Raw genomic sequence first — 21,821 nt, forward strand, 5'->3', positions numbered from 1 at the left:
GACTTTGACCAATTGAATGTAATTCCCAGGGTAGCACCCAGGGAGATGGTGGCTTTGAGGTTGTCCATTAGTAGATGCCTGGTGGTGGCAGTCAGGAGCCAGTCGTCCAGATAGGGAAACACTTGGAATCCAAGACTCCTCAGGTGAGCAGTCACTACTGCCAAACACTTGGTGAACACCCAGGGGGCTGTGGTGAGACCAAAGGGCAGTGCACAAAATTGGAAATGACTGTCTCCCAGGCTGAAGCGTAGATACTTCTTGGACACCCGATGTATCGGTATGTGATAATAGGCGTCCTTGAGATCTATGGAGCACATCCAAACATCCTTCTCCAACAATGGGAGAATGGATTGTAAAGTGACCATTCGGAATTTGGATTTCATGACGGATTGGTTTAGTTTGCTGAGATCCAATATTGGTCTCAGGTCCCCTGTCTTTTTTGGCACTAAAAAGAACCTTGAGTAATTTCCGGATCCGATCTGGTCTGTGGGGACCGGTTGGATGACTCCTTTTTCTAGCAGCTTTGACGCTTCTGCGGCTGCAATTTCCCTTTGACTGGGTGGTGGGTCCGGGATTTATTTGGACGGTGGGGTGAGTGTGTGAAGGGAATGGTGTAACCTCCGGCAATAATCCGAAGCACCCATCTGTCCTGAGTGATAGACTCCCAGGCTTTTAGGTGCTTGGCAAACGGCACCCGACTGGCTCCGAGCAGCACAGCCGGGCAATCCCTCATGAAGTGTGGGAGGCTGAAGAGCCACGAAAGGACTCGCGGTCTCCAGAATTGCGGGCCCTCTGCCGCCTCTGGGACGGCGTCTCCCAGAAAAATTTCCCGTCCTCTGCCTCTGGAAGGGGAATCTTCCTGCTGTTGAGGAAAAACTTACGTGATTTGTGGAACCACATCTTCCCTCCTCCTTTAGCCTTGGGATAAGGCCGAAAGGGAGTGGAATAACGTGCACCCACGGCAGATAAAGTTTTTCCCTCTTGCTCACAGCGGGTAAGAGTGTCTTTAACCTTAGGTCCAAACAAAGAGGACCCATCAAAGGGAGCGTCGGCAAAGGAAGACTTGAAGGCCTCCAAAATGACACAAACGGAGCCAGGCTTGTCTCCGAGAGCCACGCCTGTGCCTGCCGCTCTGCCCGCCTTGCCGCATATGAAATGAGCCTCATGGACGAGTTAGAAATCGAGGTAAGGATAGCCAACTGAGAGCTAACCGACTGGGCTAGCTGCTCAGGTAGGTTACCCGAGAGGGAATCTGACAGCTCCTTGACCAGATCCCTCTGTAGCCTGGTAAAATGTGCCAAATAATTCAGGGACCTTAGTGTAAAGGCCGCTGAAGTCAGATGCGCATCCCGTACCGGTCCATGCTCCTAGACTCCTTATTAGGAGGATGGACGGACGTTGAAGCCTCTGCCACGTCCTGTTGTGTAGCAGATGCCACCACCGTGGCATCTACAGCCACGCCTTTTGTCAAGAACTCCTTCTCGGGTGGGGCAGACAAAAATTTGTTAGGGCGAGAAGGCACTGGTTCCACAGTATCTGGATGTTCCCACGCCCTCCGAAAAACCAAATCCAGGAGCTCGTCGAAGGGCGGAGACACCCAGGAGGCGGAGGGCTGAGCCCCAAAGGCCTTGAGAAGCACTGACTCATCAGCAGAGGGGGGTTTGGATATCCAGCCGCCTCGTTGTTTGAGGATCTCTAAAATGTCTGCGAATGAGACATCATCCGAGGACGACTTCAAGGACCCCTGCGCATCATCAAGATCAGTGTCCGATGTAAGAGACTCGGGGGAGTCCACGTGCTTCCTCTTGCACGATCTCTTCCTTGGGGGCTCCTCTGAAGACAACTCCGAAGAACCCTCAGGAGGAGGGGAACCCCCAGTGGGGGTAACCTCAGGCCCCGGGGCTCCGCTGCCTAAGGACAGGGGAACTGCCAAAGACCCAGTCTCCACGCCCAGGGAAGGTGCCGGTAAAGCCGGAGAGATGGCCGAAGAAGACTTGGCCAAGGCACTCCTCATAGCTCTGAAAGCCGGACCCCCAGAATCCTGGGAGTGTCCGGTCCCCGGAGCCATGATAGCAGACGGAAGTCCCGCAGCCGAAGCACCGAGAGGGAGGCTCGGAACCGACAGCATAGGTCCCGAAACGTCACCCCCGGGTCCAGCCGAAGAAGTCCGCGTGCCAAACTCGGACCCGAAGGCCGGGGTTGGAGCCGACCCTAGGATCTCCACCGGCTCCAACAGCACCTGCTCCGACGGAGCCGAAGCGGTCGGAGGAGGAATGGCAATGACATGGGCATGGGCTATCGGCTCCGAAGCCAACTGGGTCGGAGCCGAAACAAATTTTTGAAAGACTGGGGACCTGAACAGTCTTTGGAGCACCCTGTCTATGTCCGAATCTGACATCCTCGATGACCTAGAGGATACTGAACGGGTTCGAGTTGGCCTCTCCAATGGCCCCAAGGGGCTAGGGGACCGGCTCCGAGGCGACTCGATGACTATCGGCGCCGAAGGAATACCCAAACTAGTTTCCATCGGTGCCGAGGAGGACTTAGGTGCCGAGGAGGAAGTGTCTGAGCGGACAACCTTCATCGGCTCCGAGACCAGTGGAGCCGATGAAGGTGACCGCCTCGATGCCCCAGCCATCGGCCGAAGCCAGAGGAGTCGAGACTGGAGGCATCGAGGCAGACCGTTCCGCCCTCGGCTCCGAAGTCCTTGGAGCCGAAGGAGAAGCCTGCCTATGTCTTTTGGCGGTCGGATCCGACGGACTGGTCGGAGCCGACGCCCTTTTCTTTTTAGCAGGAGAAGGAGAAGATGCTAAAGCTTCTTCAAAAGAGGGTTTTATAAGGCCTTTCAATATAAGCTTATTTTTCCTCTCTTGGAGGACCCTCGAGGAAAAAGCGTGACACGCTGCAGGACTCCTGCAAATGCTTGGCGCCCAAACAATATACACAGAGAGAGTGGTCATCCGTGATAGACATTTTAAAGCTACATTTAGTGCACTTTTTAAAGCCCGAAGGCCTAGGAGCCTGAGACATTATAAGAAAAACTGAGTACTCTCTCACAGACAAAACTTTGTTGGGAAAGACTGACCCTACAAGATTAACTTGCCGTTTACAATGATAGCCGATTAAAATAAAGGCCAACTGAAGACATACAACAGTGAATAAAGTATACAGGAATCCAAGAACCCCTAAGGTTCAAAGGGATTAACCAACAGGAAAGGCCCTATGGATGAAGGGAGCCTGTACCGGAACAAACACCAATCACACACAAATTTTTTACAAAAAGTTTTCAAAACACACACACAGCACAGAGTAGCTGTTAAAACAGCTTTTTGTTAAAGAATTAGCAAATTTCTGACAGAAAAAGTTACTGAAAAGACACTACTTAGCTCAGCCAGCTCGAGACCACGTCTTTGCTAGTTAGCGGCAAACGAGATCTGGGGGACTGGTAGTGGTGCATCCTGGGATATAGTAAGCTCAGCCAATAAGAGACTTCGCTCTTTGGCATAAGCGTGCCGAGTCGGAGCCGAGGGATCGGCTCCGAACCCATCAGTCAGAATGTAGGCGAGATAGGATCACATAACATCTCCAAGTTGCAGCTTCCAAAATTTCCTTGGCTGGTACTCCTCTGAGAAAGGCTGCTGAAGTGGCTGCTGCCCTGGTAGAATGTGACCTAATATTCTTAGGCACTGATTGCCATGCTGTGCATAACAGAAAGAAATACAGTGTCCTATCCATTTTGAAATAGTCTGCTTTGAGATAGCCTTTCCTTGTGATCCTGCAGCATATGCTACAAACAGTTGCTCAGTTTTTCTGAAAGCTTTTGTTTTGTCCAAGTAGAAGTGTAGTTGCCTGTGTATGTCCAAAGAGTACAGAAGTCTCTCCCCTTTATTCTGGGGATTTGGATAAAATGTTGGCAAATGAATGGTTTGGTTAAGAGCCACACTGGATACTACCTTTGGCATAAATGTTGGGTTTGTCCTTAGAGAAACCCTGTCCGGATGAAAAATGATAAAAGGTTCCACTGCCATTAATGCCTGTAGCTCTGATACTCTTCTTGCTGAAGTTATTGCTAGGAGCAGAGCAGTTTTCCATGATAAGAATTTTATATCAGCTGTATTGGCTGGCTCAAAAGGAGGCAGAGTGAGTTTTTCTAAGATAAAGTTGAGGTCCCATGTAGGTATCGGTGCTCTCCTTGGGGGTCTTATGTTTTTTGCCCCTCTGAGGTACTGTCTTAGTAGTGGATGTGAGAAAATAGGAGGTTCCGTATTGTAATGAGCTGAAATGGCAGAGGCATGGATCTTAATTGATGAGAAGGAGAGGCCTTTGTCCAGCATCTCAGTTAAGTATTGTACAATCTGAGGAATATTTGGAACAAGTGGTTCAAGTCCGTATGCCTGGTTCCAAGCACAGAATCTCTTCCACTTTTCTGCATAAGATTTCCTGGTGCTGGGCCTCCTGGCTTCCACAATGACATCCATAACAGCTTTAGAGAGAGGTGTGTTCTGCGTGGCTATATTATCTGCCATGCAGCCAGATTTAAGGTTCTGAGTTGGCTGTGCAGGATCTGGTTGTTTTGTCGAGTCAGAAGATGAGGAATTTGAGGTAAAGTCCAGGCTGAGCCTTGAGACGAGCTCTTTAGGATTGGGTACCAGTGCTGGCGTGGCCAGTCTGGGGCAATAAGAATCATTTTTGGCTTCTCTTGTCTGACTTTTAGGAGTACCTTGGGAAGGAGAGGCAGTGGTAGAAAGGCATAAACTGTTAGGGTTTTCCAGCTGAATGATACAGCATCCACTTTCCATGCTTGTGAGTGATAAGTCCTTGTGCAGAATCTCTGTAGTTGGCAGTTGTGAGGGGAGGCAAAAAGATCTATGTCTGGGCATCCCCATTTCCTTGTTATCATGCTGAAGACCTGTGGATTTAGTTTCCACTCCTGAGGGTCCATGAGGTTTCTGTTTAGTTCGTCTGCCAGAGTATTTTTCTTTCCTGGCAGGAATTGTGCCTGCAGACGTACTTGATAGGTCAGTGCTGTGTTCCACAAAGTCATGGCTTGCCTGCAGAGGGGTTAGGAATGTGTGCCCCCTTTCTTGTTTATGTACCACATAACTGTAGTATTGTCCGTCTTTACTAATAGTTGTTCTGGATATAGTAGATCCTTGAAGGCTGTCAGGGCATTCTGTACAGCTAGCATCTCTTTTTGATTGATGTGAAGATGCATTTGGTCCTTGGTCCGCGGCCCACGTGCCCTGAATACATTTTCCTGCCATGTGTGCCCCCCAGGCATAATCCGATGCATCTGTTATTAGTGTCGGCCTGGCTGTGGGTAAAGTGAAAGGCTGTCCCTTGTTGTGGTGAAAAGCCAGTGCCCACCATCGAAACTCCTGTTACAGGCAGGGAATAAGAGTTATTACTGTTTCCTGGCTGTGGCAATGTTGAGTCCAAACACTTTTTAGATACCACTGTAGCTTCCTCATATGCAGTCTTGCATATGGAATTAACAGAATGCAGGATGCCATGAAGCCCAAAGCCTGCAGAATTCTTCTTGCAGGTAGCTGGGTCTTTGTTGCCATCATTTGAAAGTAATGATTCAGTTGCCTTTGCTTGTCTGGCATGAGATAAGCCATCTGGGAAGTTGTATTTAAGCTTGCACCCAGGAATATTATCTCTTGAGAGGGCACTAGTTTTGATTTCTTTTCGTTTACTGTGTACTCTAGGCAAATTAGTAATCTTTTTACAAACGCCAGATGCTTTAGTAGAATGTCCTTGCTCTCTGCTTGGATAAGGCAGTTGTCCAGGTAGGGATATATTTGAATTCCTTTTAGTCTGCAAAATGCAATTACTGGTGCCAGGCATTTTGTGAAGACCCTGTGTGTAGTAGATAAGCCAAAGGGCAGTGCAGAGAATTGGTAATGCATTGAGCCAGTTATGAATCTGAGGTATCTTCTGCAAGATTGTCTGATTGGGACATGGCAGGTATGCCTCTTTGAGGTCCAAAGTAACTAGCCAAGCCTTCTTGCCCAGCATGGGTACAAGTTGCTGCAGTGTCAACATTTTGAATTTTGGAACATCCAGGAAAGTATTTAGAATTGACAGGTCCAGTATTGGTCTCCAGGCTTTGTCCTTTCTGGGTACCAGGAAGAGTCTTGAGTAAAATCCTTGCCCCTGTTCTTGCTGAGGTACTTTTTGAATAGCTCTCATGTCCATGAGAGCATGAATTTGTTTTTGTGCCTCTGCCCATTGATTTTGTGGCAGGTCTGGCATACCTTTTGAACCTGTGGAACCTGTAACCCTGAGACACAATATTCAGTACCCATTTGTCCTGGGTGATCATGTGCCAATTTTTTGAGAAAAGTGCTAGTTTTCCCCCTAAGAGTGCTGCCAAAAGGCAAGTGCTTGGCATTTGTAGATGGAAGTCATTGGGACTGTTTCCTATAAGGTTGTGATTTGTCTTCTCCACCTTTGGGGGCTGAAGCACCCCATTGTTTAGGTCTGTATGAGCCTTGGGGCTGAGATCTGCCTCTTGGGCATCTGTATCTGCCTCTTTGTGGCCTGTCTGACACTGGAAAGGACCAATTTTTAGAAGGCCAGTTCCTGCTAAATTTAGGTGGCTGAAACCTGTAAGAAATCCTTTACTGTCTGCATTGATTTTGCTTTATCCTCCATTTTCTTTAACACCAAACAAGGTATCATGCTGTAATGGAGCATCCAATAATTTTGCTTTAACATGATCAGGTAAACTGTTCTTTTAACCAAGCATGCCTTCGAATGACAGAGCCTGTAACTGCGGCTCTGCAAGAAGTCTCCAATGAATCAAACCACATTGCAAAGTATGCTTTCCCACTTGTTCAGCTGCATGCAATAAATCCTGCATTTCCTTATTGTCTGGACATTCTGAGCTTGTAAGCATTTTCTGTTTCAGCAAAGACATTAGGTATTGTTGACATTTAAGCATGTGAAACTGGCAGCTTAAAGCCCTTACAGCTAAAGTAGCAGAAGTGTAAACTTTTTTCCCCCATCTATCCACTGCTCTAGAATACCTATCAGGGGGAACAGGGGTTTTTGCAGTGGAAGCCTTGACCCCTTTGGGACCCTGGGAAATTGTTTCTGGGTCAGCAGCAGGGTTTTTATAAAGAAATTTATGAGAGTCTGGGACCCTGTAGTACCTATCTGGCTTGACTGGTGCAGGGGGTAAAGAATTTGGAGACAAACTGGATTCAGAAAAAACATCATCAACAATATCTAGTACAGGGGGGATAGCAAGGGGCCTGTGCTGGGGCAGTAAAAGGAAGTCTCTGAGCCTTTTCTTGGATTCTGAATAATCCTGGCTCTCCCAATGGAAATGCTCCCTCATGGTGTGCAAGGTTTCCCCAAAAGAGTAATCCTCTCAGGAGGAGAGGCTGAAGGGATAGATTCTTCAGCGTCAGAGTCCTCATAGGGAGGAAGAGAATATCCCTGTTCTGAAGAGGAATCAGAGGAAATAGAAACCTGGTCAGAGGAGTCATAGTCAGTGTCTTGCCTGGGCCTTTTATCAGGAGGGGGATGGGAACCCCTGATCAAAGTAATTAGGTCCTCAGCCATTTTAAGCATCTGTTTCTTTGGCATGGATGACTGTCCAGGAGAATGCTGTACTTGTTTCTTTGTCTTTAATGGTGTTTTAGACTTTGCCTTGGCTGCCTTGACAGTAAGCTGTGTAGGTCTGAAAACACCCTCAGAAGCCAATGCCTGCTCAGCGGCTCCAGACCCATCTGAGGGAATAGTTTCCGTAGGCCCAATACCTTGAGTTTCCTGAGGCCTAGATGTCTCCAGGTGGGAGTCGGAAGCGGCCTGTGGATCTGAGGTAGCGGGTGTCAGGGACTGCGAAAGCGCCTCACTGAGAACCGGTGAATCGGCAACTGGCCTAGAAGAGGCTTTGTCGTCGGTTTTGGACCTCGGATGCCTGTCCTTTTCTTTGTCTTTGCGTTTTTTTATGAATTCCGGTCATTGGTTGTTCCGACGGCATTATGTAGTTAAACCTTCGACCAAAGTAATGTAAAGCAAAATCAAACCGACGCTTAAAAGTGCTTTGGTTGAATCTTGCACAAAACCGACAATTAGCAACGTCGTGGTCAGGGCCTAGGCAAGGAATACAGTAAGAGTGAAAATCCTTATGAGGTATTTGCTTCCCACAAGAAATACAATTGTTAACTTTTACTGACATCGGTCTGGAGCAAGAAAAAGTTTCCCCAACGGGGTACTTAGTTTTATTGAAGACTTCGGTTCTGAAATTCATTTTTGAAAATCTCAGGAGTCGGCCGACAGGCACTTGTGAACTGCTTTTGCTTCGGGCACCACACGGCAAGAAAGACTGAAGAAAATATATATATACCCCTGGTGCACTGACATCAGGGAAGAGGCAACAGTAACTGACGCCGGACCAGGACTTTGGAATTCAGGCTGACTGCGGGTAGCCTGCCAGCAGGATAACCCAAGTGTAATGACTGCAACAGTGAAACACGATGAACATCACCCTTGTTCTTGGCACAGGCCCCTGCCCACCAGATAAACTCGGCCCTTATACAGGGGATCAGAGCGAGAGAGGTCTCTAGAGGCTGACAGTGCTAACACCAAAGGTTCTTTAGATATCACTGAAGTTCTCTCATGTGAAGCCTGGCCAGAGGAATTAGAAGGATGCAAGATGCCATGTACCCCAAGGCTTGCAGGAACTTCCTCACCATGAGGTGACTTCTGGAAGCCAGCTAGGTAAAGTAGAGAGACAGGAAGCTCTGCATTTCTGGGGATAGGAAGGCCATTTGGGATGCTGTGTCCAGCAGTGCTCCCAAGAAAATGATCCTCCTGGAGGTTGTTTGCTTTGATTTCTTCTCGTTGATGGTGAACCTTAAGGAAGTTAGGACAAAATGCAGTGGAAAAACCTAAAATTTGATTTTCAGAATGATTCAAATAGTCATAAAACAGGCTTAAAAGTTAACCTGACTTTGGCAGAACAATTAAAAAGTTTTGAAAAGAAATTGCATACTATGAAAAAGCTCTAGTTAGAAAACGGGTATTTGAGTAGGAATAATGAACTAGAACTAGTACCTCGGGGACTAAGATTATGGAGATACCCAAATGGTATTTCTGGGAACGCGGCAATGATCCAGGAAGTACATAAGCTTTTTGATCAAACAGGGTTGGAGTTAATGAGAATAATGATAAAACACAATGACGAAGTTATAGCTCGTTTAATGAATGAATTGGAGCAGGACAATGACATTATATTAAGTGATCTGAATTTCGAGCATTATTTAACCAATTATCAAAACATCTTAAATGTAGTTGAAAATGACTGTTATACTATATTCCAAAGGAAAACACGTAAAATACAGAGGGATACTGACGAATATCGTAATCAGAGGGTGTATCCCTTGTCTAAGGGTAATCGTAATTACATGGAATCAGCAAATGGTAATCCCAATGAAAAAGAAGGGGAAATTATGTCATCACGAAGGGACGCGCATCTCCAGCATGACGAATACCCTATGGAAGAGTGTCCGAGGCATTCTGAACGGTTGCGTAACCGAGAGGGAAATTATTCACAACGGATGAGAGAGGAGACTGAGAGACATGTGGACCAGGGAGCCAGACCTAAGAAATGGGGTCCGCAACGAAAACAGCATGAGGATTTTCACCAGGACTGGAGATAGAAGCGTCAGGTGGTTTGGCTCATTTGACGGTTTGGTCGAGAACATCAAGTGTGTGTGATAAAACCGAAGACAAACTACGGTTAAGGAACACTGACGAGTTAGCGGAATTTCAACCCATGGAGGTATTGATAGTAGCAATGGATGCTGAAGGGGTGGATGGACCTCCTAGTAGCGAAATGACTGATTCGTTATTAAATGTAAGTATTTACCAGACTGTAGATACCACAATGGAAGGTGGTTTAGATGTAACAGCCTTTTCTGGATCAAATTATTGTGATGCAAATAATTGTGTGACTATTAATGGAACAAATGAAGTTTATTTTAATACTGAAACAAATTTTACACTTAAGACTAGCGCAATTACTGATGTGCCTTTAGTAAATAATAAGGCTGGATTGTTATTTAATAGTAATATTGATATGAATAATGCTGTAAACGTTTTAGAAGACTGCGAGAATAATTTAGATATTAGCGGGTTAATTGATTTAATACAAGAAGGGAATTATGCTACAGGCCCTAGTGAACCCATTATTATACTTAATCAACATGGGGATTTTAAAGTGTACAATTATTCTAGTAAGTCAATAGAAGTTAAACACGCTGAATTATTATCCAAAGGATTTACTTTTACTCCTGGTAGGAAAGGTAATATTACTGACGTGCTTATTGACTTAAAGTACTTAACTAGAAAAATGAATATTAAAATGAGTTTTTTACAGGATGGACAAGCAAAGACTAGCGTACTAAAGAGACTCAGTAAATTTAATCCTATTACAAATAATACAGTGATGATTTTTGAGAAGGCCTGTGAATTGGAAATGCGGGAATATTTCAAAGGCAATACGAACAACAAAGAGAAAAATGTGTATAGTAATTTGACTGATGAAGAAGTTGTAGTGCTTAATGAGCTTATCACAAATAAGGACATTCGTTTTATGAAGCCCGACAAGGGCAATGGAATACTGATTATGGATAAAAATGACTACTCAGATTATATGTTTAAGATGTTAACAGGGGAAGCCTATGAAGAAATAACTTTAAATGAAATTCATGTGGCCTATTCAAAGATCGACTTGATGCTAAAGGATATGCTTTATCAAGGACAAATAAATGAAATGGATCTTGAGTATTTGGTGAATAACTTTCCGGTAATAAGCAACATTTTTGGCATTCCTAAAATTCACAAGGGTCTGATTGATGTTTCTTTCAGACCGATTGTAGATGGTAAAAGGAATAAAACTTGCTTTATAAGTAAATACTTAGATTTTCATCTCCAAGGGGGGTTAAAAATGTTCAATTACATTACTAAGGACTCAATGGCATTTTTTATCCCAATTAAATGATGTGAGAATAGGCCCTTCAACTATTTTACTTACTATTGATGTTTGTAATTTATATTCGGTGATTCCTAATAATATTGGGCTGGAATGGTTGGAGAGTCAGCTAAATAAGATAGGGTCATTTGACCAGGACCAAATAAATGTTTTTGTGTCCCTTATGGACATGGTATTAAATAACAATTTTTTGTATTTTGAGGGCAGCTACTACAAGCAGGCTACTGGAGTAGCAATGGGGGCAGTGTGTGCCCCCGTTTATGCAAATTATGTTATGTCCTATTGGGAACAAGAATATGTTTTTCAAAGTGATTTTAATAAATTCATCCAGAAATATATGCGATTTTTGGATGATATTTTTATAATTTGGGATGGTGACATTCAGAGGTTGGAAGCATTCCTGGAATATATTAACAGTTCGGCCGAATTTTTAAAATTTACCTTTGTTTACAGTTATACTGAAATAAATTATTTAGATGTCCATTTGACAGTTGACAACGATAAAAGGAGTCTTATATCAAATATTTATAGAAAACCTACCTTTTCGAATTCTTATTTGGAATATCAGAGCTGGCACCCTGACCACCAGAAAAGGGCTATAATTAAAGGGCAGATGGTCAGGGCAGCCAGAATGGTTAATAACTATTTAAATTTTGAAAAGGAACTAGATTTTATCACAGAAATGTTTTTGAAAAGAGGTTACCCTGAGACCCTGGTACAAGCTATTAAGGTAGACATTATAACTAAAAGAAAGGGAGGGATTTATCAGCCCATATTAAAAAATGGTACAGATATAGGTGAGCTGTTGGTTGACTTTGAAGTGAAAAAGGAAAACAAAATCAAGGAAGGTTTGTTTTTTATAACCACATATAATTGTGACACGGAATCTATGGTGAGGATAATACAGAGGAATTGGGAGTTATTAAAATTAGATACCAGTGTATACAGTAAATTAAGGGCCTCTCCTATCAATGTATATAGAAAGGATAGATCATTTAAAAACCTATTGGAGGGCAGTAAGTTAAAATTGACATCTAGGTCTTGTAGGCCGGTTGGAAATTTTAAGTGTGGTAGATGTAATAAATGCAAGTTTATTCTTACATCAGGAAATAGGATTAAATTAGGGAAATAAATTATATTTATTAACAGACATTATGATTGCTATAGCAGAAATGTGGTGTATTTAGCTAAGTGCAATCAGTGTCCTGCGTTTTATATAGAAAAAACCTGCCGTACACTTAGAGAAAGGATAGGGGAGCATTTACTGGACATTAAACATATGAAAAATACTAATGCACTGGCAAGACATATTAAGATAAATTTAGGTCACGAATTCCAATTTTGTATTATTCAACAAGTTATTAAGGACAATCAAGGGCATATATTGGATGTCCATTTGGACATTAGTGAAACTAAGTGGCAAATAAGGTTAAAGAAGGTTAAATGCCACTAGTTATCCTGGAATTAATGACCATATTAGTTTAGCCCCATTACTTAAGTTAAGATATATATTGGGCTAAAATTTTTGCCATAATATTTGTTTTCATCTAGACATTTTATAAGCTCATATTGCTGGATTAATAAATTAAATTATTTTATTATTCATTTTGTACTGATTGTATCCTACATATTTGTATGTAACAATTATTGTAGTATGTTTTTATTATGGTTTTAACCTATACATGTTTTTAGGTATATGTATGGTCTGATAGGTATGTGTCTAACTTTGTGGGAGTGTAATTAATCAATAAACCTAGGAGTGTTTTAAAAGGAAGTGATTTCAGTATGATGTGTTAGTTCTGATGAAGTCTGTATAAGTTAAGACGAAACCTAGGTCAACTTGTCTAACAGTTTGTGAATTGTGTGTCCAATAAATGGTATACTGAGAAGTTCCTTGGTTGAACTGATTTGGACTGATCGAGTTTCCGTGTACGAATATTGGTTCTTCAGTTTATCTGGCTTTTTGCTTTGATTTCTTCTCATTGATGGTGAACCTTAAGGAAGTTAGGAGGGTTTTGACAAAGAGGAGGTCCTGAAGCAGCTTTTCTTTGTACCCTGCCTGAATAAGGCAGTCGTCCAGATAAGGGTAAATCTGTATATTTCTCTGTCTGCAAAATGCTATGTTCGGGGCTAAGCATTTGGTGAATACACTGGGAGCAGTAGATAAGCCAAGGGGTAGCGCAGAGAAAAGTGATGTGAGCCTGCTCTGAAGCACAGGAATTTCCTGCAGGATTCCCTTACGGGGATGTGGAGGTAGGCATCTTTTAGGTCTAGGGTCATTAACCAGGCATTTTTTGTCAGCATAGGCAGCAGCTGCTGGAAAGATAGCATTTTGAATTTGGGGACTACCAAGGAGGTGTTCAGAATGGATAGATCCAGGATGGGGTGCCAAGTGCCCTCTTTTCTGGGAACAAGGAATAGTCTGGAATAAAAGCCTTTGCCTGTTTGATCTGCAGGAACAGCTTCTACTGCCCCTTGGGATATGAGAGTTTGGACTTGTTTCAATGCCTCTGTCCACTGATTTGGAGGTAAGTCTGGGTACCCTCTTGAAACTGGGAGTTCATTGAAAGAGAATTTGTATCCCTGAAATGTAGTCGGTTTTGGGCCTCGGGTGTCTTTTTTTTTCTTTGCGTTTTTTTGTGAACTCCGGTAGTCGGATGGCTTTCCGACGACATTTCTGGATAATTAAACTTGCGTCGAAAGTAGTTCAAAGCAAAATCATACCGACGCTTAATAGTGCATTGGTTAAATGTAGCACAAAACTGACAACCCAGAAAGTTATGATCGGGGCCTAGGCAAGGAATACAGTAAGAATGAAAAGTCCTTATGAGGTATTTGCTTCCCACAAGAAATACAATTATTAACTTTTTCTGACATGGGTTCTGGAGCAAGAAAAAAGTTTCCCCAATGGGGTACTTAGCTTTATAGAAGACTTCGGATCTGAAATTTGAACTCGAAAATCTCAGGAGTCGGCCGACCAGCACTTGTGAACTGCTTCTGCTTCGGGCACCGCGTGGCAAGAAAGACTCGGGGAAAATGGCGTTGGCTGCTTCTTTTATACCCCTGACGACCTGACGTCCGAGAAGGGGCGAAGACAGCCGACGCAGGACCCAGGACTTTGGAATTCAGGCCGACTGAGGGCAACCTGCCAGCAGGATTACCCAAATGTAATGACTGCAACAGTGAAACACGAAGAACATCCTTCCTCCTAGCTTTTGGTGAGTGAAAGAGGGCAGTGGGGGTAGAAGGAGTCATTGAGAGTTTTTGCCATAAAGGATGGCTTAGAACACCTGCCTTTGGGGCAGAAGTGGTCCACTGTTTAGTTCTCTGCTGTCCCTGGGATAGGGGCCTGGGTGGTCTGTCCCTGCCGGGCTTACCTTGGCCCTGTCTGCTAGATGCAGGAAAGGACCAGTGCTTAGAGGGAGATTTTCTGCAGAACCTAGGAGGATGAACCTGAAAGAAATCTTTTACTGTTTGCATAGAGTTTGCTTTGTCTTCCACCTTTTTAAGCACCTCTTTTGCTTTTACTCCAAACAAGAGGTCCTTATCCTCAGGTGCATCAATTAACTTACACTTGACATGATCAGGGAGAGGTTGTTCCTTCAACCATGCATGTCTCCTAATGACAAATCCTGACACTGCTGCCCTGCTTAAGGCTTCTAGGGCATCATATCCACAGTGTAATGAGTGTCTGGACACTTGACAAGGAGGGTGCAGTAAATCTGCTAACTCTTTCGAATTGGCGCAGTCAGGAAAGATAGAAATCTTTTGCTTTAATAGTTCCAAAGTGTGTTGATATTTTAACATATGGAACTGACAGTTGAATGCTCTGATAGCTAAGGTTGCAGAGGTGTATACTTTTTTACCCTATCTGTCCAGAGCTCTGGAATCCTTGTCAGAAGGAATAGGATTCTTTGCAGAACTAGCCTTAACTCCTTTAGGTCCCTGTGTAATGACTGCCGGGTCTGCAGCAGGATTTCTGTACAGGTATTTGTGAGAATCCGGTACTCTGTAATACCTGTCAGGTTTACTGGGAGCAGGTGGGAGGGCATCAGGGGCTAAGCTGGATTCATGGAAAACCTCATCCACCACTTCTAAGATAGGGGGGATGACCGGGGGTCTGTGTGCTGGGGCAGGTCTAGAAACTCTCTTAGTCTTTTCTTAGACTGAGGGAAGTCCTGGGATTCCCATTGGAAATGTTCCCTGAGGGTATGAAGGGTTTCCCCAAAGGAAAGGTCTTCTGGTGGGGAGCCAGAATGAATGGATTCCTCTGCATCTGAGTCCTCATAAGCAGTCAGAGGTTGTTCTTCTTCAAAATCTGAATACTCAGATTCCTGTTCTGTCATTATTTTAAGAGAAGGGTGTCTTTTCCTTTTAGAAGTTGTGGCCTGACTACCCCTGATAACGGAGATAAGATCCTTCGCCATCTTAAGCATTTGGGCTTGGGGTGGTGGAGCAAGAATAAGATGGTGGCTAGAGGTAGATCTTCTAGGAGTGGCCTAGCTTCTAGGCGTATCCATGTCAGACAGAGCCCCTCAATGACCCTCTTCAAGAAGAATCTTCACGTTTGGATGGGAGATCATAAATTTACCCCTGGGATCTCTTCTGTGTCACCGCTAGACAGAGGCACAGTAAACTAACCTTAAATGGAATGCAATCGACCAGCACACTTGCAAACTGCTTCTGCTACGGGTTCCACGGCATGAAAGACTGATGTAATGGCATTGTCTGCCTTGCTTTATAGCACTGACGACCTGACATCAATCAACAAGTGACAACAGCCGAAGCAGAAAAACGTCGTCTCTGGTATTCGGGCCGGCCAAGGGCTACTACAGCAGGGATAACCACAAGTGATGACTGCAACAGTGAAACATGAAGAGCATCAAGAAATCAGCAGGATGACACATTAATGGATCAACCAATAAGTTGCAAACAAACAGAACTGCTCAAACTTTTGAAGTATGGCAGCTCTTACTCTGGGGTTAACAAGATGTTTTGGTACACAACTGTGATAAAAGCCATATGTTTTACACTTTAAACAACTTAGCTCTAGAAGAAGGACTCTTGCAATCTGAAAGTTTGATCATTTTTTCTCTTTTACTTCACTTAGTGCAAAATAAAGAATTCATGAAACAGGCATAAGATCACCTTTAAAGGAACCGTAGGGAGACTACAACCACCCTAGGGCTGTAGTATAGAAGTTTCTACAAAAAGGGGTGGAAAAGGGGGGTCTTCTGTCTGTAAAGTTATTTCATGTGTACCTTGATGACACTCACTGTCTGGGTTTGTCAAGAGCATCTTCCTTGCTAGTGTGTGCAGAAACACACAAAAGACAATCTGCACATAAATAAATTCAGGGTACCACATACACAAAGACAGAAGAAAAATGCAAATATGAAAAAGTTGAAATATGCCCTTTTCCTGAAGTAGTAAAATCACACTGTTTAGATCCTCACTGTGTACAATGCCAGGTCATATTATTATAATCTGAGATTCCCAATTCTAAAACACACATCTCTATCACAAGAGGTGGCACATTATGTCTAGATATATACAAATTCACGATTTAGTTGTGACTCCTTAAATATTGCTGAAGACTGTGCAGCGAAGCACGACAAGGTTCAGAGTGGACACCAACATCTACATCATGCTTTTACTTGGACAAGAGACAGAGTTACTCTTCCACATGCATACTTCTGGAATTCTCTAATTCAGCAGTTTGCACAGATCATTTGCCCTGGGCTGGTTTGAGTGAAGTATGTCTGGTCTTCTGGATCACAGCTTATGACAAAGACCTGACATTTGTCAGCAGACTTTAAATGATACAGAGATGGTCACAATCACGCCAACGGACTGTTACAATTAGTCTATCAAGTAATCTTTCAGTGCATAAAAAAGTAAATGAGCAAGCATAATCCTGATAAAATATACACCAGAGGGCAAACTACATCACGTACTGAAAAAAACTGAAACTGCTGATTACACAAAACACACAGAAGTTCAACACCTCACTAAACTTAAAACATGCAAACTATCTTTTAATTAAAGGCAAGTTATTGTACAAAATGGAAAATGGCAGATGACAGGCTTGTAATCTGTAGTTTTCCAATGGTGTGGTAATACCATCTCAGGAAAATGCCACATACAGAAAAATAAATTTTGTGCAAACGATTGCACATTTAAGTAAACCACTGTTTAAAAAGCCAACACAGACATCACTAGGTAGCCAAGAGAGAAATACAGTACCTTACATCCATGGTTGGGGTCGTGACCCCAGTAGCTGGCATCACAGAGTTCACACTTCGGACCCTGAGTGTGAGGAGGACAGATACATTCGCCAGACTCTGGATTGCAATTATTATGTGTGTGAGCACAATCACAAGCTACAGAAGACAGAAAAATACAGAATATGATTATGTAAGTTTATTGCAGCAGTGAGGAAATCTAAAGACAATAAGAAACAGTGCACAAACAGTTGCTTTTCTGATATCAGCTGAGATGCCAGAATGACGACCACAGCAGCTTTCACTGGTCTGCTGTATCATTCTACTATATGTGAAATAAGTTTTAAAGAGAAAGAAAACCAGAAAATAATGTTTTATGTCTTTCTTCAGTTTCAGCAGACTGTGTGATATGGTTTAATTTCAACAGAGTGGAATGTGTTAGGAATTAACTATTATTTCTTAATGTCTAGTAAAAAACAGAGAAACTAGTTGTCTTAAAACTTCATTGATGAACTCAGTTACAGTAATTTCCAAAAATCATGAAACCCAGGTAGTGTTCCAAAGTAACAAGCAAGTCTGTGACAAATAAAGGCTTGTTACCTTAGAACACTACCTGGGTTTCATGATGTTTGGTAATTATTGTGACTGAGCTCATCAAAGAAGTTTTAAGACAGAATAGCTGTGTACCATCTTACCATAACGATAGATGTCCTTCTCTTCTCTGTTGCAGTATTCTTTACATGAAGGAGTTCTCCACCGTGGGTGACCCAACGTCGGCCAGTATACAAAAGTCCTTCACTACTATAGGGTGAGTGGTATATCGCACATAGGCAGCTGTCATACATCAGTCATAAAAGTGGGGTATGCATGTACCGACCTCAGCAGTGAATGCCCAAGAAGCAATACGAGCTACTCATCTGTTGTAGTATTCTTTACATGACAGAGAGTACAAAATCTAAGTTGTCTATGCACATCTAGGGTGTGCAGCACCTTCTTAGTAGAATTCTGGGGAGAAGTAAAAAGGTAGCTGAATGAATGGACTGGCTGAATGACAACTCACTGACTACTGTGGGCATAAAAGAACAGTTGGTATGCAAGGATATCCTGTCTTTATGAAAGACCAAAAAGGGGGGAGTGGCCATTAGGGTTTGGAGTTCAGACACACGTCTGGCTGAAGATAAAGCAAGTAGAAGTACAGTTTCCCAGGAGCAGTGTTGCAGGGAAGCTGAGGAAGCTGGCTCGAAGGGGGAACAGTCAGCTTTTCGAGTACAAAATTAAGATCCCAGGGAGGAGGGAGAGGTTTCCTGTGAGGTCTAATGTAAAAGACATCTTTTTTATTTTATTTTATTTATTTTTATTTAACATTTGTTAACCAGGAAAGTCTGACTTGGAACACAGCCAATTTTCAGCGGATGCCCGGGGAGAAACACTCCAGATGCATGCCTTTGTAACGTGACAAAAAACCAGAGCACATGGAAAAAACCCACACAAATGCAGGGAGGACATGCAGACTCCACACAGAAGGCACGCCAGCTGAGAATCGAACCAGAGAACCTCTTGCTGTGAGGCAACAACGCTACCGCTGTACCACTCCGCCTTTTAGAAGTTGTTTAGCCTCAAATCTGCTAGTGGGAGGGGGGCAGACAGGCAGAAATAGCTGACGTGGGCTTTCACTGAGGAATAAACCAAGCCAGAATTGAGCAACTCACACAAATAAAGAACCAAGGGGACTTCCAATGATGGTGAATCTTGGTTTCATGAAAGGCATCAAACTGAAAATGTTTTCCACTCAGATAGGTAAGATTTTCTGGTACTGGGTTTCCTGGCTTCCTGCAGGACCCTTAGCACGTCCTCAGAAAAAGTACAGTTGTGTACACTTACCATAAATGTAGATGTTTGAGTGTATTCACTGTTGCAGCCATTACATTTGGGGTTATCTGCTTGCAGGTAGCCCTCAGTCGGCCTGATTATCAAAGTCTTGGGTCCTGCGTCGGTTGTTGTCTCATCTTCCATGACGTCAGGTCATCAGGGGTATAAAGCATGCAGCCGATGCCATTACATCAGTTTTTTCTTGCCCCATATGTTAGGTGCCCCCCCATAATGGGAAGAAATTATATACAAGGTTACACTTTCAACAAAAAGCAAATACACCAGAAAGCTTTACGCATAGCAAGCAAGAATAGAGCTTCAGTCAATAGAAGTCAGGGGGCTGGAGGGAGGATAACCAGGAATGCAACAGTAAATACACTCGAACATCTACATTTATGGTAAGTGTACACAACTGTACTATGTTCTTCATGTTTCACTGTTGTAGTCATTACATTTGGGTAGATTCCCAAAGCTAAGGAAGGGAGGAGGCAGTTAGATAGCATTAGGACTAGCTATAAGGCCCTGCAAGACTGCAGTAGCAAAACCAGCTCTGGATTTAGAAAAAACTGGCAAGTGGTAATGCTTGGTGAAGGTATGTACAGAACTCCAGGTAGCAGCTTCTAATATGTCCCTGGTAGGGACACCTCTGAGAAATGCTATAGAGGTAGATGCAGCCCTAGTTGAATGTGGTCTTATCCCCTCTTGGGTAGGTTTTCCATGATGCTTATAGCAGAAATGAATGCAATGGCCTATCCACTTAGAAATGCTTTGCTTAGAAACGGCCTTCCCCTCTGCCCCTGCAGCAAATGCAACCAGCAGCTGTTTAGATTTCCTGAGAGGCTTAGTCCTGTCCAAGTAAAATCTAAGTTTTCTGTGTATGTCCAAGGAGTGCAGTATTCATTCCCCTTTGTTCTGTGGATTAGAAAAGAAGGTTGGCAGATGAATGGACTGATTAAGGGCCACACTGGATACCACCTTGGGCATAAAGGAGGGATTGGTCCTGAGGGACACCCTGTCCGCATGAAAGATGATTAAAGGCTCCACTGCCATGAGGGCCTGTAATTCAGACACCCTTCTTGCCGAGGTGATGGCTAGGAGGAAGGCTGTTTTCCAAGGAAGGAATTTCAACTCTGCATTTGCAGCTGGCTCAAAGAAAGGTAGAGTGAGCTTTTCCAGTACAAAGTTAAGGTCCCAGGCTGGAGTAGGAGCTCTGTTGGGTGGTCTTAGGTTTTTGTCCCCTTTGAGGAATTGCTTCAGCAGTGGATGAGAGAAGAGGGGTGGCTCTGTATTATAATGAGCTGAGATGGCAGAAGCATAAATTCAGATGGAAGAAAAGGAAAGGCTCTTGTGAAGCATCTCAGTTAAGTATTGAAGAATGAACGACAGTTGTGTCCATTCCCTGTGTTTGGCTCCAGGAAAATAATCTTTTCCACTTTTCAGCATAGGATTTTCTAGTACTAGGCATCCTTGCCTCCAGAATGACATCCATCACTTGCTTACTGAGTGATGGTAAAGGAGAGGTCATGTAATTAGCCAGGCTGCAAGGTTCAGGGTTTGAAGCTGTGGGTGCAGAATCTGGCCCTCCTGCTGGGACAGCAGAGCAGGGGCCTGAGGCAGGTGCCATGGTTCCAGAAGTACTGCGCAAGAGGGCGTACCAGTGTTGGCGTGGCCAGTCTGGTGCAGTAAGTATTGTCCTTCATTTGTCCTGTTTGATCTTTAGTAGCACTTAGGAGAGGCAGAGGGGGAAAGGCATAAACTGATAGGTTTTTCCAGCTGAAGGACAGGGCATCCACTTTCCAAGCTTGTCTGTGGGGAGTCCTTGTGCAGAATTTGTCCAATTGGTAGTTCTGAGGGGAGGCAAACAGGTCTATCTCTGGGCTCCCCCATCTGATTCTCAAAATAATGAATATCTTTGGTTCTAGCTTCCACTCGTGTGGGTCCATGAGATTTCTGCTTAGGTCGTCTGGCAGTGTATTTAGCTTGCCTGGCAGGAAATGAGGTTGTAGGTGCACTTGGAAGCTCAAGGATGTGTTCCACAGAGCCATGGCTAGTCTGCAGAGGGTGTATGAATGGGTTCCCCCCTGCTTGTTTATGTACCACATAACAGTGGTGTTCTCCAGCTTTACCAATATTTGTCCTGGAAGAATGTGGTTCTTAAAGGCTGTCAGAGCATTTTGTACAGCTAACATTTCTTTTTGATTGATATGCAGGTGCATTTGACTCTGGTTCCATTTTCCCTGAATGCACTGCCCTGCCAAGTGAGCCCCCCATGCATAGTCTGATGCGTCTGTTGTTAGGGTTTGGGCAGCAGGGGGTAGAGTGAATGGCAGTCCCTTGTTGTGATGGCAGGCCTCTACCCACCAAAGGAACTCTGTCTTTAGACAAGGTATGACAGGAATCATTGATTCTAGGTCCTGAGAATGTTGGCACCATAGGCTTTTTAGATACCATTGTAGTTTCCTAATATGCAGTCTTGCACATGGAATTAGTAGAATGCAAGAGGCCATGAACCCCAGGGCTTGCAGGATTTTCCTTGCAGACAGCTGGGTCTTTGTGGCCAGTAGTTTAAAGTAGGCTGTCAAATGAACTTGTTTCTCCGGCGTGAGGTATGCCATCTGGGAAGTTGTATTCAAGCTTCCTCCCAGGAATTCAATTTGTTGGCAGGGTACTATATGTGATTTCTTTTCATTTATGGTGTACCCCAGAGAAGTTAGTAA

At 43.8% G+C, this 21,821-nt stretch overlaps 1 protein-coding gene across 1 annotated transcript in view; it reads right to left on the reverse strand.

The window, feature by feature from the left end:
* Positions 1 to 21,821, reverse strand: part of LAMA1 (laminin subunit alpha 1) — a 3,417,884-nt gene that overhangs the window by 2,568,169 nt on the left and 827,894 nt on the right. Inside the window, exon 15 of the mRNA XM_044066516.1 lies at positions 17,258 to 17,394. Within this exon, the coding sequence (XP_043922451.1) occupies positions 17,258 to 17,394 (137 nt within the window). The remainder of the gene's footprint in view (positions 1 to 17,257; positions 17,395 to 21,821) is intronic.

This window comes from Protopterus annectens, chromosome 3.part1 (assembly GCF_019279795.1).
Source record: "Protopterus annectens isolate FY-2018-M chromosome 3.part1, PAN1.0, whole genome shotgun sequence".
NCBI lineage: Eukaryota > Metazoa > Chordata > Ceratodontiformes > Protopteridae > Protopterus > Protopterus annectens.